We start from the raw sequence: 26,788 nt of genomic DNA on the forward strand, positions 1-26,788 counted from the left end.
CAATTATTATAATGTTATAAGAATAGTCCGATGAAAACTATAGACTTGGATATTATTTTTCTCGTATAGAGAAAAAAGAGTGTCTTAATTTAAAATTTTCTACGTGAATTGCAATTCACATTACTTCATCAATAAATATGTTCTTGCAATAAACATGTGCAAAATATGTAAAGCGACATTCTATACTTTCTTCATTGTAGTCTCTTCTTATATTTTAGATGCAATTTTTTTTGTACAGATAATTTTTTTACACTATACATAACATGTAATTACGTAATATTATGTCTTCAAATTAAACGCACGTAGAGAGAAACATTACAAAGTATGAGAAAACTGTTAATTTAAGTTCGACGATATATAGCGATACAATATATTTTTCGTCATTTTAAATGCAGACGTTCTTAATTATTCTTATAGTCACGAAGTTTTTTTCTGAAACAGGCAATTGTAAGCGACTGAAAGTGGCATCTTGAATATTTAATACTTCCTTCGATGAGGCAGCCAGGTTATTGTACTTATTTCACGAGCATGCGTGACAGTTATCTCTTATGGAGTGGAAAGACCAATCAAAACCTCTTCGGCATATCTGTGTTAATCTTCGACATGTCAGAATCTTCTGGTTATAAAGGTAATATGTGAATGTTATACATTTCTAGCAGTGTATTCTGTGTTTTTAATCTCACCTTTTAAATTAGTGCATTTCTCTTGCTTAATCAAAATTGTATAATATATATTTATGTAATTATTTTAATCGAGTCTCTTATTTGTGACAAAAAAATCTTTCCAGATTTTGTGTGGGCAGTTAAACTAAACCGTATGAATTTAAACATGATCGGTATATGGCCTACAACTAATAAAGACACTATGAAAATATTCGGACCTGACATTCGCGTGGCTTTTACTTTTATTGTGATAACATTTGGAACTCTTATTCCGCTTATCTGTGGCCTTACACGAATTTGGGGCGATTTGATACTGATGGTTGACAATGTTCGAATTACGTTGCCTATAATAGTGATATCAGCCAAACTTGTTATTATGCGATGGAAACAAAAAGGTACGTCTAAAAAAGTTTCACATTAAGCTTTCAAATCCTAGCAAAAAATCTTTTATAACGCTTGGTTTATAATTACATCAACATATTAAATTATGGAATCAAAGGATTATAAATGAATTATTACTACAATGTATTGTATTTTCGGAATAAATTATAATACGTATACGATAACTTTTTTTTCAATATGTATAAGTTAACAAGATAACTGCTAATGTAATTCAATATTTTTCTTACGTTATCAAATATGTTATCGCAATTTTCGTATTTTCAAGTTTTCCCATTTATCGTAAACTTAATAGTGGAAAACTGATTAGCGTTACAGCTATTGCTGAAAAAATGTATTGATTAAATGCGATCGTGAGTTTTCACATCAATTAGAAAACTTTACGAGTTTAAACATATAGCAACACGCATGCATATTAAAATGAATTAAATTATACAAAATATACAAGATTTTTTCTTTTACTTTGCAAGTTCAATATATCTATTAGTTTAATATATTTGCATTGTAAAATTATGGATTTTAATGTTTTGATATTTTCAAGTTTTATTATCAATCATAAACGCGATGGCAGAAGACTGGATAGCATCCAAAGTAGCCGCAGAGAGGGATGTGATGATAAGACAAGCACGAATAGCACAGATATTCGTAATGTTCGGATATTTTATATTGGCAATGGTTTCTGTCACACTAATCATTCTTCCCACTTTTGGCATACAAATGAGACATATAACAAATCTCACGGATCGGAACAAACCTTTACCTATGCAAACGTATTATTTCTACGACACAGATCGGAGCCCACAATTTGAGTTAACATTTCTCATTCAAGCCATAACAGTCGTCCAGTCAGCTATAATTTACACGTCGATCGATTCACTTTTGGGTCTCGTGATTCTTCATATGTGCGGCCAATTGGAGAACTTCAAGCGTCGAATAGCCGGCTTAGTCTCGAGCAAAGACTTCAACAAAGCTTTGAGTAGTAGCGTAGTAACTCATTTACGTCTGATCAGGTGAATTTTTGACTGTAACAATACAATGTTAATTATATAAAATTTCTGAGATAAAAGTTCCGCAGAAAGATTTTTTTTTATTTTATTTTTTTATTTTAAACATTGTTTCTCTAATGTTATAAAATATACTGATTGTGAGTGTGTACGAGTATATGTGGTTAAGTGTCTCACAGATTTCTTTTACTCTTTCTCTTTTTTATTTAATTTCAAATAGAATCTCTTTTTGCTAAAATTATATACATATAATTAAAAACTCTCCTTAGATCGAAATTGTTATTTTTATTTTTATTAAACAACGACGACTATTTTTTGTCTGCATTACGATATTATTACTAAATGCCAAAATATGTAAATTTGGTAAATAATGCAGTATTGAATATTATATGTATAATTATTATTATGTATAATTTGAGAGTTTAAATGTATTTTTTATGTACGTTTTTATACGTTTAGATACGCCAAAAATATCGAAAGTGTATTTACATTAGTATTGTTTTTATTGATACTCCAGTTTGCTGTCGTATTTTGTCTGTGCGGATTTTTATTGCTTATTGTAAGTAACGTGTATTTTGTTGCTGTTGTATGATTGTATGTAATTTCTCTGTTTGTTTTTATTAACGGGACATATTATTAGGTGCTTACTGAAAACGAAAGTATAAATTATTCAGAAATAAGTTTTATGGCAATAGTGTTTGTCTCTTTACTTATACAAGCATTTTGCTATTGTTTTGGTGCAGATTTAATAACCGAAAAAGTATGTCATATATATATAGCACAATTAGCATTATACATTATACTCCCAATCATTATTCCACTTCATGCACTATAATTTTGTAATATATAATTACATTTTCACAAAAGTTAATACTTGCTGTGTGTACTGCGTATTACAATATATATAGTTACCATTGTTTGTATATAAGTTGTCATGTTTGCGATTTTCCGTTGATCAATTTTGATATCGCTAAATAATTATATGTTAATTATTTTACTATTTTACACATTATTGGAAATATTGCTATTTTAACACTTATATTTTTGTAGAGCCGTTTTTCTAGATATTAATTAAGATAAATTTATTAAAATTAAATAAGTTTTTCTTTACTTCTAGCTTTCTTTCAAATAAAAATGAGAATATTAAAATTAAAAAAATTATAATAGTTTTTATTATTTACTAACATTTATAAAAAATAACTTACGAGATAAGAATCCACTTAAATATGGATATTTAAATATCATTATAATTACAAATGCACACATACAATTAATTAATATTTTTGTGTGTGTATATATATACATATAGGCATAATATATTTTTTTATTAAGTGCGATGCTGTATACCGAACTATTTGCGATCTTGAATGGTATACATTAGAGGCACGCAAGGCGAGAAATCTTATTTTACTAACGTTACTAGCGAAGCAACCTTTTCGGATTACTGCGGGAAAAGTTGTGCCTCTAAATATGTCTACATTTGTCAGCGTAAGATTTTTAATAATTTGCTCTTAGATTAACTATATCTTTTTTAATGTAATATTTAATTATTAAAAAATTATATTTATTCTTTAAATTTTTTTGAAAGAGAAAGAGAGAAAAAATATACAGCAATGTATTTTCTTCTGCTATAATAATGAGTTATTTTCTGAAACATTTAATTGGAATATTTTTTCTAATGTTACAATTTTATTGTCAGTATTAAATTTAGTATTGAATTTGATATTAAATTTTTATCTAGAGAGAGAATTCTTTTTTCTATTAATGCATAATAAATATAATAAATTATTAAATTGATATAACAAATATGAAAAAGCATACAGTTAATATTAATATATGCATTCATTAAAAATTATTTCATTCATAAAATTTCTCTTTTTGAATAATAATTTTTATATTGTATTATTTTCAGCTATTAAAAACATCGGCTGGTTACATATCTTTCTTTATAGCAATGCGGAATTAAAGAATTACAATACTATAGTTAATACTTAATTGATAAAGAAAATTAAAATTCAATTAATATTGCAGAAATTTTTGTATGATCTACGTTTAATATATGACATTTATTGTAAAATATAGTGTCATGTGAGACATGAGACAGTATCCACGAACAAAAATATTTCGATATAAACTTGAGATTCGTATAAGTATCATATATTTTTTCCGAAGAAAGGGAATCTATTTAAACCCTTTTGATGATGAGCATAGATTTAATTAAATTTTTTATTATATATTTTGCACGTTCTTTTCATAGTTACAAATAGAAGTGTAAAAAATTAAAAAAAATAAAATTATGTTTATCTTTATAATAGTATAATAAAAAATTACACCGACGAAGCTCGAAAAATTAAAAAAATTAAAATACCAAAAACGGGCAAAACAAGCCGTAGCAAGATGTTCGTGCTAATAAATAAATTTTAAATGAATCCAATTAACCAAAAGACATACGTTTCGATTTATTTAAAATCTTCTTTAGTGCAACACTACAATAAATTAAGCAATAATAATATAAATTAAGCAAACGGTAAAATACAATAGTCAGTGATCAAACGCATCTCAACTTTCCATCGATAAATTAAACACTAATCGCAAAGCTGGCAGTCATACATATACATACCAATCTGTTCAATTTGTGGAGTGAAGAACCGACACAAGGTCCTGAAAGAAAATAATGTATTCGTTGACGAGAAAATATTACACAAGTTATGCAAATGTTTGGCATCAACCAGAGCACAAGATGGAACTGCTTCGCAACAAATGTTAATGTCCTGAAACCCTTTCGCATTACTGCGGAAAAAATTGCGATATGATATTATTAACAATTTCGAGTATTTTCGATTTTATTAATAATTATAATATCGAGTATAATTATTAATTATATTTCTTATTTAAATAGGAAAAATGAAGATGCATTTTATGTTTTTCTTTGATTCTTTGTGACTAATATTAATATAAAAACTTTTTTTTTCAGATTGTAAGTTTTACTTTTATGATAAATCTGGTCAAAGAGGTATTTATAAAAATTGAAATAAGGATTATTTATAAAATTTTGAAAAGTTGTATATTGAAACTGTGATTTCAAATATAAAATCAAATTTAATATAATTTTTTATAATTAATTTTATTTTTAAATTTTGTAAAAATATTTCTATAAATAAAGATATGCGTGTATATATACTTATATTTCCAACTTTAAAAATTGAGTTGTTCTATATCGTTATTGTTAGTAATACAAGACTAAAGAAATCATAAGTTAATATACATATATGTATATATGTATATAAAAATATTACTTATTAATATTACATTAATTGAAAAAATTAACAATATGAGAAAATGGAATATATTTTTCTCTAGTTAAAATTGGAAAAAATCAATATACTTGTTATAAAGAAAATACAATTTTACATTATTAATAATGATATTTGCTATTTTTTAAAAATTATGCTATTCTCGTTTGAAGATTACAATTATAATATTACAAGAACCGATGAAGACTATAGATTGGAACATAATTTTCCTCGTAGAGAGAAAAAAAAACTCTTAATTTAAAACTTTCTATATCCATTGCATTTCATATTACTTCATCAATAAATGTGTTCTTGCAATAAACATGCGTAAAATATATAAAATTCTTTATTGTAGTCTCTTCTTATCTTTTAGGTGCGTTTTTCTATATAGATAACTTTTTACACTATATAACATGCAATTACGTGATATTATGTCTTCAAATTAAACGCACTTAGAGGGAAACGTTCCAAAAGTATGAAAAAACTTTTAATTCAAGTTCGATGATATAAAGCGATACTTTTTGCCTTTTCAAATGCACAGACGTTCTTGTAATTATTCTTATACTCATGAAGTTTTTTTATAAAACAGGCAATTGTAAGCGACTACAAGTTCCCACTTTCATCTTGAATATTTAATGCTTCCTTCGATGAGACAGCCAGGTTATTGTACTTATTTCACGAGCATGCGTAATAGTTATCTCATTATGGAATGGGAAGACCGATCAAAATTTCTTCGGCACATCTATGTTAGTCTTCGACATGGACATGTCGGAATCTTCTGGTTATGAAGGTACTATGTGGATGTTATACATTTCTAACAGTGTACTTTGTGTGCTTCTAATACCACATTTTAAATTAGTGTTGCATTTCTATCACCTAATCAGAATTGTACAATCTGGCTTTGTAATTATTTTTGTGAAAATTCAATAAATTTACTTATTTGCCAGATTTGGTCGATTGAATTATTACCATTTTTTAATTATCATCTGGTGACTTCATAGTTTTATATCATTTGTAATTATTTTATTCGTGTTTCTTATTGTATGAGCAGAAACTCTTTCTAGATTTTGAGTGGGCAGTTAAACTGAATCGTCTGAGTTTAAATTTGATCGGTTTGTGGCCTACAGCCAATAAAGACGCTATAAAAATATTCGGACCTGACATTCGCGTGGCTTTTACTTTTATTGTGATAACATTTGGAACTCTTATTCCGCTTTTCTGTGCCCTTGTACGAGTTTGGGGCGACCTGATACTGATGGTTGACAATTTCCGAATTACGTTGCCTATGATGATGCTATCAATGAAACTTGTTATTTTGCGATGGAAACAAACAGGTATGTCTAGAAATATTTGACATGTAAAGCTTTTACATCCTAGTGCAAAACTTATCATTAAATGCACACATTGAATTATGAAATAAAAAAAAATGTGTAGGTACATGAATTATTATCACAATGTGTTACATTATTGGAATAAATTATAATATATGTATATGATGATTTTTTTTCAATATGTTAACAAATGTAGTTGCTAATGTAATTCAATATTTTTCTCATGTTATCACAATTTGTATATTTCCAAATTTTCTCATCCATCGTAAACATGATTACCAAAAATTGATTAGCGTTAGAGCTGTGCGCTGAAAGAAAATGTAATGATAAAACGCGATCGTGAGTCTTTACATTAATTGGAAAACTTTACACATTGGGGAACACACATACATATCAAAATGAATTAAATTTTGAAGTAGACAAAAGTTTTATTACTTTTCCAGTTAAGTATTAATTATTTTAGAATCTTTGTCCTGTAAAAATATTGCTTTTTTATATTTTCAAGTTTTGTTATCCATCATAAACACGATGGCGGAAGACTGGATAGCATCAAAAGTAGTCGCAGAGAGGGATGTGATGATAAGACGAGCACGAACCGCACACATATTCGTAATATTCGGGTACTTAATGATGGGAATAGCACTTATTACATTAATCATTCTTCCCTCTTTTGGCATACAAATGAGACATATAACGAATCTCACGGATCGGAACAAACCTTTACCTATGCAGACGTATTATTTCTACGACACAGATCGAAGCCCACAATTTGAGTTGACATTTCTCATTCAAGCCATAACAGTCGTCCAGTCAGCTATAATTTACACGTCGATCGATTCACTTTTGGGTCTCGTGATCCTTCATATCTGCGGCCAATTGGAGAACTTCAAGCGTCGAATAGTCAGCTTAGTCTCGAGCAAAGACTTCAACAAAGCTCTTAGTAGCAGCATAGTGACTCATTTACGTCTTATCAGGTGAATTTTTAATTGTAACAATACAATAAAGATTATACAAAATTTCTGAGAAAGTTTTAGAGCAAGATTTTTTAAATTTTATTTTACATTTATTTTAAACGTTGTCTCTCTAATGTTATGAACTTATATACTGATACTTTTTTAGCGTATATATGTATATGGTTAATTGTATTACAGATTTCTTTCAATTTTCTCGTTTATATTCAATTTGAAATTCAGTCTCTTCTTGCAAAAATTGTAATTTAAAAATTCCTGAGATTAAAATTCTTATTTTTATTTTTAATTAACTACGATGATTATTTGTTTGTCTTTATTATTATTACAAAATGCTAAAATGTAGCAAATAAAGCAGTAGTGAATAAAAATATTATATATCTATATATATATATATATATATAATTATGTACAATTAGAAATTTTTATTAATACTTTTTTAGTAATACTTTTTTATATACGTTTTTACGTTTATGTAGATACGCCAAAAATATTGAAAGTGTATTTACATTAATATTGTTTGTATTGATACTCCAGTTTGCTGTTGTATTTTGTCTATCTGCATTTTTATTGCTTACTGTAAGTCCTAATGACATACATTTTGTTGTTGTTGTATGGCATGATTGAATAATATCTATTTGTATTTATTAATTAAAGAGATATATTATTTAGGTACTTGCTAATAAAAACACACACAAAGTTAATTATTCACAATTAAGTTATGTAGCAATTGTAGTTGTTTCTCTACTTATTCAAACATTTTGCTACTGCTTTGGCGCAGATTTAATAACCGAACAAGTAAGCCATATATTTATATATGTACGTAGCACAACTAGCATTGCACATTTCACAATAATCGTTCCATTTCATGAACATAAAAATTTGAAACAGTTATAATAAGTAATTATTTTTTACTAACGTTTATAAAAAATAACTTACGAGATAAAAATCCAGTAAATATGGATATTTAAAATTATTATATAATTACAAATGCACACATATAATTAATTTATATTTTTGTTTATATATATATATATATATATATATATATGCATATAAATATATATGTATTTTTATTAAGTGCGACGCTGTATACCAAACTATTTGCGATCTTGAATGGTATACATTAGAGGCACGCAAGGCGAGAAACCTTATTTTACTAACGTTACTAGCCAAGCAACCTTTTCGTCTTACTGCTGGAAAAGTTTTTCCGCTAACGGTGTCCACATTTTGCAGCGTAAGATTATTAATAATTTGCTTCTAATATATTTTTTTGCTCTAATTTTAATTACATTAATTTTTTGAAAGAATTAGAGAAAAAAGAGAGAAAGAAAAATATACAACGATGTATTTTCTTCTGCTTATAATAAGTTATTTTAATTTTTTTCAAATGTTATAATTTTATCGTTAATATTGAACTTAATATTAAATTTTTATTCAGAGAAAGAATATTCTTACTATTTATGTAAATATAATAAATTATTAAATTAATATAACAAATATGAAAAAGCACACAATTAATATTATCACATATATTCATTAAAAATTAGTTCATTTATAAAATTTTTCTTCTTGAATAATAATTTTTATATGGTATTATTTTCAGCTACTAAAAACATCGGCTGGTTACATATCTTTCCTTCTTGCAATGAGAAATTAAATAATTATAACTGTATAATATTATAATTAGCACTTAATTGTTAAAGAAAATAAAAATTCAATATATTTCGCAGAAATAAAGTTTTATATTATCTATATTCAACATATGGTATTTACATATTGTAAAATATATTATTGTCATGTGAGACCAGAGATAGTATCGACGAACAGAAATACTTCGATAAAAACTTGAGATTTGTATATCGTATTATATATTCTCTACAAAGAAAGCGGATCTACGTATTTAAATATTTTTTTATACAAATTTATTGAAATTTCGAGCTAACTGGCCAGTATAATTTAATTAGAAACACTACAATAAATTTGTATGGTTTTACTCATCACTGGCGACTTCATTAATTTTATCGTTATTTAAATATTTTTTGTCATTCATGTATTTTTTGTGATTATAATTAATTGATAAATGAATAATGACGAGCATAGATTTAATTAAATTTTGTATCATATATTTTTCACGTTTTTTTTATACTTCGAAATATTGGTAAAAATTTTTTAAAAATAAAAAAATATTTATTTTTTATAATAATATAATAAAACATATTATCTTGTGAATAAAATATGTAATCTTTTTCTGAAAGTGATTAGACAATCTTGTCCTAAATTAGAACAATTGATGACAATTCTCTTTTTATGTTTGCTAATTAATAAATGAAAAATAATATTGTGCAGATTTTCTACCAACTCTTTAATTTCTATACAGTTCTTTTTGATTATATTTTTGAATATAACTCGTTGTTTTATATACAATACAAGATTCGGTAATAATCTGTCATTTATTGTGTACAAGTAGAACGGTTGAGAAAAAGATTCCCTCTATTTTGCGATCTACGCAATAATTATTTCAAAATTAATTGTTGTGAAAATTGGGAAATGATACAAGTAGTCATGCAATTATTACCGAAAACTCTATATATTTTATTTAAGTATAGCCTAAAGGAAAAACGTGTAAATACATACATACCAAATTGTCCAATCTGTGGGCTGAGAAGAAGAAAGGATACAAGATCTTGAAGGAAAACAATATGTACTTATGTACTCGATGACGAGAAAATATTACACTAGGTATGCAAATGTTCGGCAAACTTATGATATGTGTCCTTTCGCAAACTGCAAAAAAAATTGTTTCATTAATGATCACTTTTGCAGTCTGATATTATTAATAATTTCGAGCATAATCAATTTGATAAATAATTATAATTTCGAGTATTATTAAATCATATTTTTATTTAAATAAAAAAAGCGAAAATGTACTTTACATTTTTCTTTCACTTTTTTCTGACAAATATTAAAATAAAAACTTTTTTCCAGATTGTAAGTTTTACTTTTATGGTAAAAAAGTATTTATGAAAATTATAAGTATTATTCATAAAATCTTGAAAAATTTGGATATTTTTTTTGAAAGTGACTACAAATATAATAAATATTTAAAGACTGCAGTCATTATCATTGTTATACAAATAGTCCGATTAAATAAGATATAGAGTTGAATATCTCGTTTTCACATATAGAGAAAAAAGAAATTCTAATTTAAAATTTTCTACGTCCACTGCACCTTTTTTTATTGTATATAGCATTTTTTTTATCTTCAGATACATTTTTTTATCTTTAGCAGTTTTTGCTACACAGAAAATATTTTCGATTTCACATAACATACAATTATGTAACATTACAAAAACGTCTTCAAATTGCACGTATTGTACATAGAATGTTACAAGGTATAAAAGAACTTTTTAATACATAAGTTCGGCGATATATGGCAAGCACAATATACTTCCCGCTTTTTCGAAAAACATATGTCCGTAATTATTCTTATGGTCATAAAGTTTTGTTACGAAACAGGCAACTTGTTAACAACTGAAAGTCGCATCTTTAATATTTAATGCATCCTTCAACGGGGCAGCCAGGTTATTGCACTCGTTTTACGAGCATGCGTGACAGTCATTTGATTATAAAGATGGGAAGAATACGATGGTCAGTACCTCTTCAACATATACGCGTTAACCTTCGACATGGACATATCGAAATCTTCAGGTTACAAAGGTACAAATGTATATTACATTTTTCTACTTATAGCATACGTTATGTAAATTTCCAACATGATAATTTGATGTTAGAATTGTATTACAAATCAATTTAATTGAATACTTAAAACGTCGCTAGTGGTATTTAAAATAGGAACGATATATTAAATTCGACCCAAACTAGCCAAGAAATTTTTATTTTATTTCCAGCAGTTGACTGCGCTTTTATCAAAGAATTTTTCACTTGAAAAGGACCAAAAACAGATGGTCGAAACAGATGGTTGTGGAAATAAAATAAAAATTTCTTGGCTAGTTTGGGTCGAATTTAATATATCGTTCTTATTTTAAATACCACTAGCGACGTTTTAAGTATTCAATTAAATTTATTTGTAATACAATTCTAACATCAAATTAAGATGTTGGAAATAAAATAAAAATTTCTTGGCTAGTTTGGGTCGAATTAAATATATCGTTTCTATTACAAATAAATTTGTTATACATACATATTCATGCACGTTCTATCATTAAAAATATTATGATTCATACATAAATTGGTAATTACTTATTAATTTTTTTTAACAAAATTTTGTTTATAGATTTCGTATGGGCAATTGAAATAAACCGTCTAAGCTTAGAATTAGTCGGCTTATGGCCTAAAATTGATGGAATTTCTAAAAGAAGATTCGATTCTGACATTCGTGCGGGTTTTGCTTTCATTATGATAGCTTTTGTCTCTGGTATTCCTCTTGTACATGGACTTATACGAGTTTGGGGCAATATGGCGCTAATGATAGACAATTTACGTATCACATTACCTATGTTGACGGTTTTATTAGAACTTGTTATCATGTGGTGGAAACAATCAGGTATGTCTAGAATTATACGATGTAAAGCATTTACATTTTATTTTCCTCGTCAAATTTTTTCACACATTCGATTGCAATAATAAAAGATTTGTACACGATTTACATATCATGCAACATATATGTCCAAATAAAAAAAATCATGCAAAATATAAAAAACAAGAAATAAATTACATACCCAAAATGTTTACTTTAATTTGTATACTTAAAAATAATTATTAAATAATTAATTATTATAGACGTATAATTATTAAATTCACAATTTTTACAGTGTAACAATATTGCTTATTTCTTTCTATATTTTCAAGTCATATTATCCATCGTAAAGACGATGGTGGAAGACTGGACAACATTCAAATTAACCGCGCAAAGAGACGTGATGATAAAACAAGCACGGATTGCACGGTTGCTCATAATTTTCGAATACGTTATAATGGGAACGGCATTTGTCATCCTAATTATTCTTCCCTGTTTTGGCATACAAATTAGGTATCCAACGAATCTTACGGATCGGAACAAACCGTTACCGCTACAGACGTATTACATCTACGATACCGATAAGGATCTGCAATTTGTGCTGACGTTTCTCTCACAAGCCATAGCGATGTTTCTGATAGTAATAATATACGTTGCTGTAAACGCATTCCTGGCATTTGTGATTCTTCATATCTGCGGTCAATTGGAGAATTTCAAGCAACAAATAATCAATTTAGTCTCGTGCAAAGATTTCAACAAAGCTCTGAGCAGCAGCATAGTGACTCATTTACGTCTTATCAGGTGGGTTTGATGGTAACAATGTAATGAAAGTTTGTTACAATCTATGAGGGTAAATATATTTAAGTCTTACAGAAAATATTTTTAATTTCTAAATAATAGGTTTAACATTTTTAAATACACCTTAAATATTTTGTCTCTCAAATTTTATCAACATATGTACTGATACTTTTAGGGTATATGTGATTGTCATAAATGTTTTTTCTTTTTGTTATTTGATTTGGATTAATGGATTCTCGTTTTGCAAAAGATTGTACTTTTGAGACTCCTCATTAGTCAAAATTTTTGCTTATATTTAATATACCACACAAGATTCGAGAACTTTTTCTACGTTATTAGTAAAAAATGCCGAAATATAACCTGATAAATTTGTCACAGTCGACAAACCAAAATTATATACAATTATTACTGTGTACAATTGTAAATTTTAATATCAAAATTAAATTATAACAATATTTTTTAAAAATACGTTTATGTAGATACGCCAATAATATCGAAAATACGTTTACATTAATATTATTTTTATTGGTACTCCAGTTCGGTATGGTATTTTGTCCATGCGGATTTATATTTCTTACTGTAAGTTCTAGAATGACATATAATTTGTTGACATACATGCGACGTGATTATCTGCTTAATTCTGTTTTTATTAATTAACGAGATATATTATTTAGGTTATTAGTGATGAAAAATTAACCGCTGAAAATTTTTCACAAATAAGTTACATGCTAATTTGTGTCATCTGTCTGCTTTTGCAAACGTTTGTCTACTGTTTCGGAGGAGATTTAATAACCGAACAAGTAAGTTACATACTCAAATATAGATACAATATAATGAGAATTATATAGTATACAATCAATTAAATTTATGCATTATTATAACTCTCTAATTTATATAGAATTAATAATCTATAGAATTTCATAGGTATGATAATAAATATTTACATATATATATACAGAGATTAATTAATTTTATAATGCCATTTCTATAATGTTACTTAAGATTAATTTATTATAAATAAATTTTTTCAAAATAATTAAAATATTAAAATTACAAAAAATTAAAATAAAAAATTTAATGTTAATAATATTTAAGCAAACCACACGGAAATAATTTGAATATTAATTGAATATTTAAATACTCTAATTAGATACACATATAATTAATTAATGTTTTTATATGTGTATATACATAATATATATTTTATTAAGTGCGACGCTGTATATCGAACTATTTGTGATCTGGAATGGTATAAATTGGAGCCACACAAAGCAAGAAACCTTATCCTACTAATGTTAATGACCAAGGAACCCTTTCGCATTACTGCGGGAAAAGTTCTTCCGCTAACGATGTCCACTTTTTGCAGCGTAAGATTTTTAATAATTTGTTTTTACATAAATACTTTTTCGAATAACCTATCTAATAAAATTAATAGAATAAGCTATTTAATAAAATTTAACTATTAATCGCACATGCTTTTAAACATAAGGCAAAGATAAAAAGAAAAAGAGGCCTTTTACTGCTAAGCTTTTAATAAATATTTTATTATAATATTTTTGTTGTTATATTTAGTATCTTGCTATTACATTTTAATGCTATGAGAGATTTTTCTTACATTTATGTAAATCTAAAAAAATTATTTATGACAAATATAAATGAAAACGTACATGGTTAATATTACCACATATTTTTTGTAATAATTATTATATTATTTGTACACAATCTCTATTCTTCAATAATGATTTTTATAATATATTACTTTCAGTTACTAAAAACATCGGCTGGTTATATATCTTTTCTGCTAGCAATGCGAAATTGAAAAACATATGTTAATGTATATATCATTATTATGTTATTAAAGAAAATGGAAATTAAATTAATATTATTGCAGAAGTAAAGTTTCATATCTCGATGTATGATATTTGTTGTAAAGTGTATTCTCGTGCGAGTGTGTGATAAATGTTTATAGCAAAAATGCTTTGATAAGAATTCAAGATTCTTGAATTGTTTTCTTTTTGATTCAAATAAGCGGATCTTATTGCTTAAATATTTTTCTTTATTATTATGCGTTTTTTATGACTTTAAAGAAACAATTACAGATTTTTGTTTTGTAGCTTACCAAATCTTAATACTGTAAAATGAATCCTATTGCGAGGATTCTGCAAAAATCATATTTTACCAGCGTTAATATTAGCAAAAGAAGTACGATTTTCAAAAACCAGTCAAGTCGTATCAATTTGTACTCAATAATTATGCATCGTAACATTTTTCAAATTGTTGCTATTATAACTTTATATTCCTATATTTGTAAAGTTTGTCAAGTAAAAAACAAACGAGAAAAAAATAAGGGTTTTAATAAAAATTTCATGTGAAAAAAGAATTTCAATATTTACATCTATGTATATTTCATCACGATTATAATTCTATGTACATATGTGTACTTAAAGATAACTATAAGATTTGTAGTTAGCTCTTGATTCGGTATTTATGCATGTACATATACATACATATGTATATATCATATAAATCTATATGTCTTTGAATTATATTTTTCATTAAAAAATTACAAACATAATAGTGTTAAAAGAATAGTTCGATAAAGACTCTCTCTATAAATATGTATATTGTTTTTCTCGTACACAGAACGAAGAAACTTTTAATTTAAGAATTTTTACACGTCCACTGTACTGCACTTATTACACCATATATACAGGGTGTCCCATAATTCGCGAATCACCTTTCACGGGCAGATAGAGCGTGTTAAACTGAATAGAAAAGTCCTGTATCATTTTGCGATATTCGCAATAATTATTGAGTTATTAACTAAAATATCTAAACGAATGAGCGGGTAGAAAACGGACTGATTGTCAGTGTGCATGTCGGATGACTTATTTGTTATGTGCCGCTTAGTATCAAAAGTATCATCTTACTTTTCGGCGCCACTACATTGGTCGCCGCTCGCCGCCTCTCGATCAAATAATGATTTCTACCTGCTTATTCGTTTAGATATTTTAATAAATAACTCAATAATTATTGCGAATATCGCAAAATGATACATGAATTTTCTATTCAGTTTAACACGCTCTATCCGCCCATGAAAGGTGATTCGCGAATTATGGAACAACCGTATATTCTTGCACCGAACATACACGAAATGTGAAGTAATATTCTATACCTGCTGTGTTGTAATTTTTCTTTCTATTTTGATGCAACTTTTCGCTATACGCAAAAAATTTTTTTCACTACATAAGATGCAACTACATGGCACTGTAACTTCAAATTTAACGCACATTTCTGAAACATTGTAAAGTAAAAAAAAAACTTTTAATGCACGTTGATGATATATAGTAACAGAATATTCTTCCTGCCTTCTCAAAAACAGATGTTCGAAACTATTCTTATGGTCATAAAGTTTTGTTACAAAACAGGTAACTTGTTAGCAACTGAAAGTAGCATCTTGAATATTTAATGAATCTTCCGATGAAGCGATCAGGTTATTGCACTTGTTTCGCGAGCATGCGTGATAGTCACCTTATTATAGGATGGAAAGGATACGACAATCAACCCCTCTTCAACATATACACGTTAGCCTTTGACATGGACATGTCGGAATCTTCAGGTTACCAAGGTACAAGCCTATTCCACATTTTTTTACTTACGATATACGTTAAATTTCCAACATGTTTTTAAGTTAGAATTGTATTAAGAATATATATTTGTTATATGTATATACTCTTTCTATCATTTAAAATTTTGTAATTACTGAGTTTCTTAAAAAAATCTTGCTTGACAGATTTTATGTGGGCAATCAAAATAAATCGCCTGAGTTTAGAATTGGTCGGGTTATGGCCTAAAACTGATGAAATCGCTAAAAGAAGACTCGGTTCTGACATTCGTACGGGATTTGCTTTCATTATGACAGCTATTGTTTCTGGTATTCCTTATATACATGCACTTATACGAGTTTGGGGCAATATGGCGCTAATGATAGACAATTTACGTGTTACAATACCTGTGATCACAATTTCGTTAGCACTTGTTGTTATGCGATGGAAACAAACAGGTATGTCTAGAATTATTTGATGTAAAGCGTTCACATTTAATTTTCTTCGTAAATTTATTTGAACGCTTCATTTTTATTACTACAATCACACATCAGATTTTAATAAAAAATTTGTAAACGATTTACATTATTTCTTACGTCAATTCAGTTTTTACCTTTAGAGGCCATTGAAACGCATTGTACCATACATGTCCAAATAAATAAAATCATGCAAGATATAAAAATAAAAATTAAATTACATATACAAAATTTTTACTATATTTTCAAGTCATGTTATCTATCGTACAGACGATGGCAGAAGATTGGACAGCGATAAAATTAAGCACGGAGAGGGACGTAATGATAAAACAAGCACGAATTGCACGGTTTCTCATAATTTTTGGATGCATTATAGTGGGAATGTCAGTTACCACCCTAATTATTCTTCCCTGTTTTGGCGTACAAATTAGGTATTCAACGAATTATACGGATCGCAACAAACTATTACCGCTACAGACCTATTATATCTACGACACTGATAAGGATCTGCTATATGTGCTGACGTTTCTCTCTCAAGCCATAGGGATACTTTTGTCAGCAATAATTTTCATTGCTATAAATGCATTTTTAGGATTTGTGATTCTTCATATCTGCGGTCAATTGAAGAATTTCAAGCAACGAATAATCAATTTAGTCTCGTGCAAAGATTTCAACAAAGCTCTGAGCAGCAGCATAGTGACTCATTTACGTCTTATCAGGTGGGTTTGATGATAACAATGTAATGAAAGTTTATTACAATCTATGAGGGAAAATATATTTAAGTCATACAAAAAATTTTTTAATTTTTAAATAATAGATTTAAAATTTTTAAATATATCTTAAATATTTTGATCCTCTAATTATATCAGCATATATACGAGTACTAATACTTTTAGGATATATGTGATTATATCATAAATGTTTTTTTTTTCCTTTTTTTATTCGATTTGGATTCTATGGATTCTCGTTTTACAAAAGATTGTACTTTTGAGATACCTCATTAGTCAAAGTTCTTGTTTATATTTAATATACCACATAAAATTCGAGATTTTTTTCTACATTATCAGAAAGAAATGCCAAAATATAATCTGGTAAAGATAATGAGGTACTCAATACTAGAAAATTATATACAATTATTACTATGTACAATTTGAAATTTTTACATCAAAATTAAATTGTAATATAATATTTTTTTGAAAATTGTTTATGTAGATACGCCGATAATATCGAAAATACGTTTACATTTATATTGTTTTTATTGGTAATCCAGTTCAGTATCATGTTGTGTCTATGCGGATTTATATTTCTTACCGTAAGTTCTAGTAAGACATATAATTTATTTACATACATGCGACGTTATTGTTAAATCTGTTTTTATTAATGAACGAGATATATTATTTAGGTTATCAGTGATGAAAAGTTGAACTCTGAAAATTTTTCACAAATAAGTTACATACTAATTAGTGTCATCTGTCTGCTTTCGCAAACGTTTTTCTACTGTTTTGGAGGAGATTTAATAACCGAACAAGTAAGTTACATACTCAAATATAGATACAACATAATGAGAATTATACAATATGTAGCCAATTAAATTTATGTATTATAAAAACATTTTAATTTTAATATATTCTCGCAAAAATATATATTTTTACAAGTATACAGTTGTGTTGATCATTATCAATTGTTGGTCATTGAACAATTTTAATATAATTAAATAATTATTAAATCAATTAGAAACCAATATATAATAAATTAAAATGTGTGAATGAAGGGAAATACTGTTATATTCTATTTTTCGAAGGAACTCAAAGTGGCACTTAAGATTTTATTCAAATAATTTTAAAACCATGTAATTAGATTGGTTAGTGATTAAAGTATTTTTAGTTCTTATGTATTTCTGACTGTTCAATTGCTTGTTTTTTGGCCTTTTATGTGTTTTCTTGCGTTCATAATGTTACTTAAAATTATTTATTTATTTTATGTAGTTAAATATAATTTTTATTAAAAATTAGAATAATAAGATTAAAAAATATAAAAATAAGAATTTATAAGTTTTACTTATTTCTAAAACTGCAAATCATTCGAAAAAAATTTGAATATAAATTAAATATTTAAATATTATTATAAATAACTATACAGATATAATTAATTAATATTTTTTAAATATGTATATATATATATATATATATATATAAAATATATATAATATATTTTTTATTAAGTGCAACGCTGTATATCGAACTATTTGTGATCTTGAATGGTATAAATTAGAACCACGCAAGGCGAGAAACCTTATTCTACTAATGTTAGTAGCCAAGGAACCTTTTCGTATTACTGCGGGAAAAGTTCTTCCGCTAAAGATGACCACTTTTTGCAGCGTAAGATACTTAATAATTTGTCTCTACACAGTTTAAATATACTTTTTCAAATAACCTATCTAATAAAATTTAATTATTAATTGCACATCCTTTTAAATATAAGATAAAAATAAAGAGAAAAGAGGCCTTTTACTGCAAGAATTTTAACAAATATTTTATTATAATTCTTTTGTTGTTATATTTATTATCTTGTTATTACACTTCAATGCCACGATAGATTTTCGCATATTTATGTAAATATAAGAAATCATTTGTAACAAACATAAATGAAAAGAAACAGGTTAATATTATCATATATTTTTCGTAAAAATTGTTCTTTTATTTATATATATAATCTCTTTTCTTTAATAATGATTTTGATATTATATTATTTTCAGCTAATAAAAACAACGGCTGGTTATATATCTGTTTTGCTAGCAATGCGGAATTGAAAATAATATGCTAATGTATATATTAATATTATGTTATTAAAGAAAAAAGAAATTATTTTAATATTATCGCAGAAGTAAAGTTTTATAGCTCGATGTATATGATATATTTGTTGTAAAATATAGTGCGAGTATATGTTTATGGCAATAATGCTTTGAATAGAATTCATGATTCACAAGTTGCTTTTTTCTCAATTCAAAAAAGTGAATCTTAATGTTTAAACCTTTTTTTTTTGTTACGTGTTTTCGTGCTTCTTAGAGAAACAATTATAGATATTTGTTTTGTAGCTTACCAAATCTTAATATTTTAAGATAAATCCAATTGCGTGGATTCTACAAAAATTAGTAAATCTTACCAGTCAATATTCGCAAAAAAGTTGAATTTTCGAGAGGGAACCAGTCAAGTCGTATCAAATTGTATTCAATAATAATAAATCGTAACATTCTTCAAATTGTTGCTATAAAATTAAGATTATATTATTTTTGTAGATTTTGCCAAGCAAATGACAGACGAAGAAAAATAAAGCTTTAAATGAAAAATCTTACGTGAAAAAAAATTCCAACATTTACATGTATGTATACTTCATAAACGTATATATTTTTATATACATATGTATTCTTAAAGATAGCTATAAGATTAATAGTTAGCTTTTGATTCGGCGTTTATATATATACATATACATATGTATATATCATATAAATCTATATGTCTTTAAATAATATTTTTTATTTGAAAATTACAAACATATAATAATGTTAAAAAACTAGTTCGATAAAGATTATAGATATATATGTATATTGTTTTCCTCATACAGAGAACAAAGAAATTTTTAATTTAAGAATTTTTACACGTCCACTGTACTGCATTTATTACATTATATATATATTCTTAGACTGAACATATAGTATACGAAATGTGAAGTAATATTCTATACCTTGTGTGTTGTAATTTTTTTTCTTTTGATGCAGCTTTTTGTTATACGTAGAAAATTTTTTCCACTACATGGCATTGTAACTTCAAATTTAACGCACATTTCTGAAACATTGTAAAGTAAAAAAAAACTTTTAATGCACGTTGACGATATAAAGTAACAGAATATACTTTCCGCCTCCTCAAAAACAGATGTTCGAAACTATTCTTATAGTTATAAAGTTTTTTACAAAACAGGCAACTTGTTAGCAAACTGAAAGTGGCATCTTGAATATTTAATGAATCTTCCGAGGAAGCGATTAGGTTATTGCACTTGTTTCGCGAGCATGCGTGATAGTCACCTTATTATAGGATGGAAAGGATACGACCATCAACCCCTCTTCAACATATACACGTTAGCCTTTGACATGGACATGTCGGAATCTTCAGGTTACCAAGGTACAAGCCTATTCCACATTTTTTTACTTACGATATACGTTAAATTTCCAACATGTTTTTAAGTTAGAATTGTATTAAGAATACATATGTGTTATATGTATATACTCTTTCTATCATTTAAAATTTTGTAATTACTGAGTTTCTTAAAAAAATCTTGCTTGACAGATTTTATGTGGGCAATCAAAATAAACCGCCTGAGTTTAGAATTGGTCGGGTTATGGCCTAAAACTGATGAAGTCGCTAAAAGAAGACTCGGTTCTGACATTCGTACGGGATTTGCTTTCATTATGATAGCTATTGTTTCTGGTATTCCTTATATACATGCACTTATACGAGTTTGGGGCAATATGGCGCTAATGATAGACAATTTACGTGTTACAATACCTGTGATCACAATTTCATTAGAACTTGTTATTATGAGATGGAAACAAACAGGTATGTCTAGAATTATTTTGATGTAAAGCGTTCACATTTAATTATCTTTGCAAATTTCTTTGAACACTCGATTTATTACTACAGTCACACATCAGATTATAATAAAAAATTTGTAAACGACTTACATCATTTCTTACATCAATTCAGCTTTTACCTTTAGAGGCCATTGACATGAATTGTACAATACATGTTCAAATAAATCAAATGATGCAAGATATAAAAATAAGAATTAAAATTAATATAAAAAAATTGTACTTTATTTTGTACATTTAAAAATAATTACTAAGTTAAAAATTTGTACAGTATAACAATATTGCTTCTTTTTTTTCTATATTTTCAAGTCGTATTAACCATCGTAGAAACAATGGCAGAAGATTGGACAGCGACAAAATTAAGCACAGAGAGGGACGTAATGATAAAACAAGCACGGATTGCACGGTTACTCATAATTTTCGGATACATTATAGTGGCAACGTCATTTACCATCCTAATTATTCTTCCCTGTTTTGGCGTACAAATTAGGTATCCAACGAATCTTACGGATCGCAACAAACTATTACCGCTACAGACCTATTATATCTACGACACTGATAAGGATCTGCTATATGTGCTGACGTTTCTCTCTCAAGCCATAGGGATACTTATGTCAGCAATAATTTTCATTGCTATAAATGCATTCTTAGGATTTGTAATTCTTCATATCTGCGGCCAGTTGGAGAATTTCAAGCAACGAATAATCAAATTAGTTTCGTGCGAAGATTTCAACAAAGCTCTGAGCAGCAGCATAGTGACTCATTTACGTCTTATCAGGTGGGTTTGATGATAACAATGTAATGAAAGTTTATTAGAATTTATGAGAAAAAATATATTTAAGTTATAAAAAAAGATTTTTTAATTTTGATTAATAAATTAAAAATTTTTAAATATATATTTTGTCTCTCATTTTATCAACATATATACTAATACTTTTAGGTTATGTGATCGTGTCATAAATATTTTTTTACTTTTTTCTTTTTTTTATTCGATTTGGATTCAATGAATTCTCGTTTTGCAAGAGTTTGTACTTTCGTGACTTCTCATTAGTCAAAATTCTTGTTAATAATTTATATACCACACAAGATTTGAGAACTTTTTTCTACGTTATTATCAAAAAATGCCGAAATATCATTTGGTAAATATACGAGTAATACAGTACTCAATAATACAAAATTATGTACAATTATTACTGTGTACAATTTGAAATTTTAATATCATAATTAAATTGTAATTAAAAAATTAATTGACCATAAACCAACAATTTCAATAACTCCATAGTTCACTACGTTTCGACTATGTGGTTGTTATCCTTTTCAAGTAAAGGGTAAAAATACACTGGAAAAATTTAATATGATGACTTATTTGCTAATACATAAAAACATAAATTAAAAAATTAATTACAAATTAAAAAGAAAAAGAAGAACAAGAAAGGTATGTGCTTACATATAGTCATTAACACTGGAGACTTTATGTAATGTTAATGACCATATGTAAGCACATATCTTTCTTGTTCTTCTTTTTCTTTTAATTTGTAACTTATTTCTTAATTTATGTTTTATGTATTAGCAAGTAAGTCATCATATTATGTTTTCTAGTGTATTCTTACACTTCACTTAAATAGGACCGTAACCACAAGATCGAAAAGTACTGAACTATTAATCTAATAAAATTGTTAATTTTTGGTCAATTAAATTTAATAAATTTTTTATTTTATTTACTAGCGATCTATATATATATATTGACTATTTAAATTGTAATATAATATTTTTTAAAATACGTTTATGTAGATACGCCGATAATATTGAAAATACGTATACATTAATATTGTTTTTATTGGTACTCCAGTTTGGTATTGTATTTTGTCTATGCGGATTTATAATTCTTATTGTAAGTTCTAGTAGGACATATAATATGTTGACATACATGCGACGTGATTGTCCGCTTAATTCTGTTTTTATTAATTAACGAGATATATTATTTAGGTTATTAGTGATGAAAAATTAACCGCTGAAAATTTTTCACAAATAAGTTACTTGCTTAGTAGTGTTATTTGTTTACTTTCGCAAACGTTTTTTTACTGTTTCGGAGGAGATTTAATAACCGAACAAGTAAGTTACATACTCAAATATAGATACAACAGTATGAGAATTATACAATATGTAGCCACTTAAATTTATGTATTATAAAAACATTTTAATTTTAATATATTCTCGCAAAAATATATTTTTTACAAGTATACAGTTGTGTTGGTCATTATCAATTGTTGGTCATTGAAAAATTTCAATATAGTTAAATAATTATTAAATCAATTAGAACCCAATATATAGTAAATTAAAATGTGTGAATGAAAGGAAATTCTGTTATATTCTATTTTTTGAAGGAACTCAATGTGGCACTTAGGATTTTATTTAAATAATTTTAAGACCTTATTGTACTTAGATCGGTTAGTGATTAAAGTATTTTTAGATCTTATGTATTTCTGACTGTTTCAATTGCTCGCTTTTTGGCCTTTTATGTGTCTTATTGCGTTTATAATAATGTTACTTCTATAATGTTACTTAAGATTTATTCATTATATGTAGTTAAATAAATTTTTTATTATAAATTAAAATTTTAAAATTACAAAAAATAAAAAAAGAATTTTCAATTTTTACTTATTTTTAAAATTGCAAACTCGAAAAAAATTTGAATATTAATTGAATATTTAAATATTATTATAAATAGCTACACAGATATAATTAATTAATATTTTTTATATATGTATGTACGTAATATATTTTTTATATTAAGTGCAACGCTGTATATCAAACTATTTGTGATCTTGAATGGTATACATTGGAGCCACGCAAGGCGAGAAACCTTATTCTACTAATGTTAGTAGCCAAGGAACCTTTTCGTATTACTGCGGGAAAAGTTCTTCCGCTAAAGATGACCACTTTTTGCAGCGTAAGAGTTTTAATTTGTTTTTACATAATGTAAATATACTTTTTTGAAAAACCTATCTAATATAATTTAATTATTAATTACACGTACGTTTGAATATAAGACAAAGATAAAGAGAAAAGAGATCCTTTACTGCTAAGCTTTTAACAAATATTTTATTATAATTCTTTTGTTGTTATATTTATTATCTTGCTATTACACTTCAATGCCATGATAAATTTTCGAATATTCATGTAAATTAAGAAACTATTTGTAACAAATATAAATAAAACGAAACAGGTTAATATTATCACATACTTTTCGTAAAAATTATTATTTTATTCTTATATAATCTCTTTTTTTGAATAATGATATTTATATCATATTATTTTCAGCTATTAAAAACAACAGCTGGTTATATTTCTGTTTTGCTAGCAATGCGGAATTGAAAATCATATGCTAATATATGTATTATCGTTTTGAATTCAAGAAAATGGAAATTATGTTATATTATTATTGTAGAAGTAAAGTTTTATACTTCGATGTATATGATATTTGTTGTAAAATATATTATCGTGCGAGTATATGTTTATGGCAATAATGTTTTGACAAGAATTCATGATTCATGAGTTACTTTCTTCTCAATGCAAAAAAAGTGAATCTTAATGTTTAAACTCAGAAATAAATATTTTTATCGGCTCTCAATATAAATAATATAAGTATGCTGTCTTCTAAGCTGGGCAATAGAGCCAAGGAAACGAAACGAAAAATTAATTAATTAAACGGAACTGTATCTCAATTTGAGATCCCAAAGTTCCACATATAAATCAATTTCGAAACTCACATATGGAGAAATAAGCGAGAAAAATATAGGTCCGAAAAGTCGCTGAAGCGGGAATCGAACCCGCGTCTTTCACTTTCCGGGCGACTGCTCTTACCAACTAAGCTATTCAGACCCTTTCGATCCTATATTTTTCATTTGCCTTTTTAGTAGATGTTAGTAAATACCGCCGTGATAAGTTTCGAAATTGATTTATATGTGGAACTTTGGGATCTCAAATTGAGATACAGTTCCGTTTAATTAATTAATTTTTCGTTTCGTTTCCTTGGCTCTATTGCCCAGCTTAGAAGACAGCATACTTATATTACTTAATGTTTAAAACTTATTTTTATTGTTACGTGTTTTTGTGCTTCTTAAAGAAACGATTACAGAAATTTGTTTTGTAGCTTACCAAATCTTAATATTGTAAGATGAATTTAATATTGTGTGGATTCTACAAAAATTATTAAATCTTACCAGTCAGTATTTGCAAAAAAGCACAATTTTCGAGAAGAAGCTAGTCAAGTTGTATCAAATTTTACACAATAATAATAAATCGTAACATTTTTCAAATTGTTGCTCTAAAATTGACAATATATTATTTTTGAAGATTTTATCAAACAAATAACAGAGGAAGAAAAAATAAGGCTTTATATAAAAAAATCTTACGTCAAGAAAAAATTCCAACATTTACATGTATGTATACCTCATAAACTTCATTTTTATATATATATGTATTTTTAAAAATAACTATATAAGATTAGAAGTCAGCTTTTCATTCGATATTCATATACATATGCATACGCATCATTTAAACCTATGTGTCTTTATATTATATTTTTTATTAAAAAATGACAAACATAATAGTGTTAAAAGAATAGTTCGAGAAAGACTCTATAGATATGTATAACGTGTTTCTCGTACAGAGAACGATGAAACTTTTAATTTTAGAATTTTTACTCGTCCACTGTACTGCACTTATTACATCATATATATATATATATATTCTCGCACCGAATATATACGAAATGTGAAGTAATATTCTATACCTTCTGTTATAATTTTTTTTCTCTTTTGATGCAGCTTTTTGCTATACGCAGAAAACTTTTTCCACTACATAACATGCAATTACGTGGCATTGTAACTTCAAAAACGCACATTTCTGAAACATCATAAAGTAAAAAAAAAAAAAAACTTTTAATACACGTTGATGATATATAGTAACAGAATATACTTCCCGCCTTTTAAAAAACAGATGTTCGTAACTATTCTTATAGTCATAAAGTTTTTTACAAAACAGGCAACTTGTTAGCAACTGAAAGTA

The 26,788-nt window shown here is 26.7% G+C and overlaps 6 protein-coding genes across 6 annotated transcripts; all 6 read left to right on the top strand.

Moving 5' to 3' along the window:
* Nucleotides 1-546: 546 nt before the first annotated feature.
* Nucleotides 547-4,041, top strand: LOC114938760 (odorant receptor 10-like). Its single transcript, XM_085486787.1, has 7 exons — nucleotides 547-628; nucleotides 788-1,057; nucleotides 1,603-2,071; nucleotides 2,525-2,624; nucleotides 2,706-2,825; nucleotides 3,392-3,553; nucleotides 3,978-4,041. The coding sequence occupies exons 1-7, from the start codon at nucleotides 604-606 to the stop codon at nucleotides 4,029-4,031; spliced, it is 1,200 nt and encodes a 399-aa protein (XP_085342913.1). The 5' UTR covers nucleotides 547-603; the 3' UTR covers nucleotides 4,032-4,041.
* Nucleotides 4,042-6,086: 2,045 nt separating this feature from the next.
* LOC114938761 (uncharacterized) lies at nucleotides 6,087-7,667 on the top strand. Its single transcript, XM_029312829.2, has 3 exons — nucleotides 6,087-6,148; nucleotides 6,423-6,692; nucleotides 7,195-7,667. Exons 1-3 carry the CDS (start codon nucleotides 6,103-6,105, stop codon nucleotides 7,665-7,667), a joined length of 789 nt encoding a protein of 262 aa, XP_029168662.1. The 5' UTR covers nucleotides 6,087-6,102.
* A 3,671-nt stretch (nucleotides 7,668-11,338) lies between these two features.
* On the top strand, nucleotides 11,339-13,040 carry LOC114938738 (uncharacterized). Its single transcript, XM_029312801.1, has 3 exons — nucleotides 11,339-11,377; nucleotides 11,955-12,224; nucleotides 12,530-13,040. The coding sequence occupies exons 1-3, from the start codon at nucleotides 11,347-11,349 to the stop codon at nucleotides 13,006-13,008; spliced, it is 780 nt and encodes a 259-aa protein (XP_029168634.1). The 5' UTR covers nucleotides 11,339-11,346; the 3' UTR covers nucleotides 13,009-13,040.
* A 498-nt stretch (nucleotides 13,041-13,538) lies between these two features.
* LOC146721410 (odorant receptor 22c-like) lies at nucleotides 13,539-14,814 on the top strand. Its single transcript, XM_085486788.1, has 4 exons — nucleotides 13,539-13,574; nucleotides 13,670-13,795; nucleotides 14,207-14,362; nucleotides 14,761-14,814. The coding sequence occupies exons 1-4, from the start codon at nucleotides 13,539-13,541 to the stop codon at nucleotides 14,812-14,814; spliced, it is 372 nt and encodes a 123-aa protein (XP_085342914.1).
* A 1,697-nt stretch (nucleotides 14,815-16,511) lies between these two features.
* On the top strand, nucleotides 16,512-19,978 carry LOC114938737 (odorant receptor 13a-like). The gene is made up of 7 exons (XM_029312800.2): nucleotides 16,512-16,623; nucleotides 16,789-17,058; nucleotides 17,327-17,795; nucleotides 18,289-18,388; nucleotides 18,479-18,604; nucleotides 19,299-19,454; nucleotides 19,832-19,978. Exons 1-7 carry the CDS (start codon nucleotides 16,512-16,514, stop codon nucleotides 19,883-19,885), a joined length of 1,287 nt encoding a protein of 428 aa, XP_029168633.2. The 3' UTR covers nucleotides 19,886-19,978.
* Nucleotides 19,979-21,189: 1,211 nt separating this feature from the next.
* LOC114938762 (odorant receptor 13a-like) lies at nucleotides 21,190-25,093 on the top strand. The gene is made up of 7 exons (XM_029312830.2): nucleotides 21,190-21,251; nucleotides 21,417-21,686; nucleotides 22,028-22,496; nucleotides 23,510-23,609; nucleotides 23,705-23,830; nucleotides 24,513-24,668; nucleotides 25,040-25,093. The coding sequence occupies exons 1-7, from the start codon at nucleotides 21,221-21,223 to the stop codon at nucleotides 25,091-25,093; spliced, it is 1,206 nt and encodes a 401-aa protein (XP_029168663.2). The 5' UTR covers nucleotides 21,190-21,220.
* The last annotated feature ends 1,695 nt before the right edge of the window (nucleotides 25,094-26,788 follow it).

The sequence above is a fragment of the Nylanderia fulva genome, unplaced genomic scaffold (genome assembly GCF_048542155.1).
Source record: "Nylanderia fulva isolate GAGA-0341 unplaced genomic scaffold, ASM4854215v1 Scaffold48, whole genome shotgun sequence".
Lineage (NCBI taxonomy): Eukaryota > Metazoa > Arthropoda > Insecta > Hymenoptera > Formicidae > Nylanderia > Nylanderia fulva.

What these genes read in the sequence shown, in the direction of transcription:
- LOC114938760 (XM_085486787.1), top strand. Translation starts at nt 604, where the DNA reads ATGTCAGAATCTTCTGGTTATAAAG. An exon ending in TATGCGATGGAAACAAAAAG is followed by an intron (nt 1,058 to 1,602) that starts GTACGTCTAAAA and finishes GATATTTTCAAG; the next exon opens with TTTTATTATCAATCATAAAC. An exon ending in ACTCATTTACGTCTGATCAG is followed by an intron (nt 2,072 to 2,524) that starts GTGAATTTTTGA and finishes TTATACGTTTAG; the next exon opens with ATACGCCAAAAATATCGAAA.
- LOC114938761 (XM_029312829.2), top strand. Translation starts at nt 6,103, where the DNA reads ATGTTAGTCTTCGACATGGACATGTCGGAATCTTCTGGTTATGAAG. An exon ending in GGAATCTTCTGGTTATGAAG is followed by an intron (nt 6,149 to 6,422) that starts GTACTATGTGGA and finishes AACTCTTTCTAG; the next exon opens with ATTTTGAGTGGGCAGTTAAA. An exon ending in TTTGCGATGGAAACAAACAG is followed by an intron (nt 6,693 to 7,194) that starts GTATGTCTAGAA and finishes TATATTTTCAAG; the next exon opens with TTTTGTTATCCATCATAAAC.
- LOC114938738 (XM_029312801.1), top strand. Translation starts at nt 11,347, where the DNA reads ATGGACATATCGAAATCTTCAGGTTACAAAG. An exon ending in GAAATCTTCAGGTTACAAAG is followed by an intron (nt 11,378 to 11,954) that starts GTACAAATGTAT and finishes TTTTGTTTATAG; the next exon opens with ATTTCGTATGGGCAATTGAA. An exon ending in CATGTGGTGGAAACAATCAG is followed by an intron (nt 12,225 to 12,529) that starts GTATGTCTAGAA and finishes TATATTTTCAAG; the next exon opens with TCATATTATCCATCGTAAAG.
- LOC146721410 (XM_085486788.1), top strand. Translation starts at nt 13,539, where the DNA reads ATGGTATTTTGTCCATGCGGATTTATATTTCTTACT. An exon ending in GCGGATTTATATTTCTTACT is followed by an intron (nt 13,575 to 13,669) that starts GTAAGTTCTAGA and finishes TATATTATTTAG; the next exon opens with GTTATTAGTGATGAAAAATT. An exon ending in GAGATTTAATAACCGAACAA is followed by an intron (nt 13,796 to 14,206) that starts GTAAGTTACATA and finishes TATTTTATTAAG; the next exon opens with TGCGACGCTGTATATCGAAC.
- LOC114938737 (XM_029312800.2), top strand. Translation starts at nt 16,512, where the DNA reads ATGCGTGATAGTCACCTTATTATAGGATGGAAAGGATACGACAATCAA. An exon ending in GGAATCTTCAGGTTACCAAG is followed by an intron (nt 16,624 to 16,788) that starts GTACAAGCCTAT and finishes CTTGCTTGACAG; the next exon opens with ATTTTATGTGGGCAATCAAA. An exon ending in ACTCATTTACGTCTTATCAG is followed by an intron (nt 17,796 to 18,288) that starts GTGGGTTTGATG and finishes TTGTTTATGTAG; the next exon opens with ATACGCCGATAATATCGAAA.
- LOC114938762 (XM_029312830.2), top strand. Translation starts at nt 21,221, where the DNA reads ATGGACATGTCGGAATCTTCAGGTTACCAAG. An exon ending in GAGATTTAATAACCGAACAA is followed by an intron (nt 23,831 to 24,512) that starts GTAAGTTACATA and finishes TTTTATATTAAG; the next exon opens with TGCAACGCTGTATATCAAAC. An exon ending in AGATGACCACTTTTTGCAGC is followed by an intron (nt 24,669 to 25,039) that starts GTAAGAGTTTTA and finishes TATTATTTTCAG; the next exon opens with CTATTAAAAACAACAGCTGG.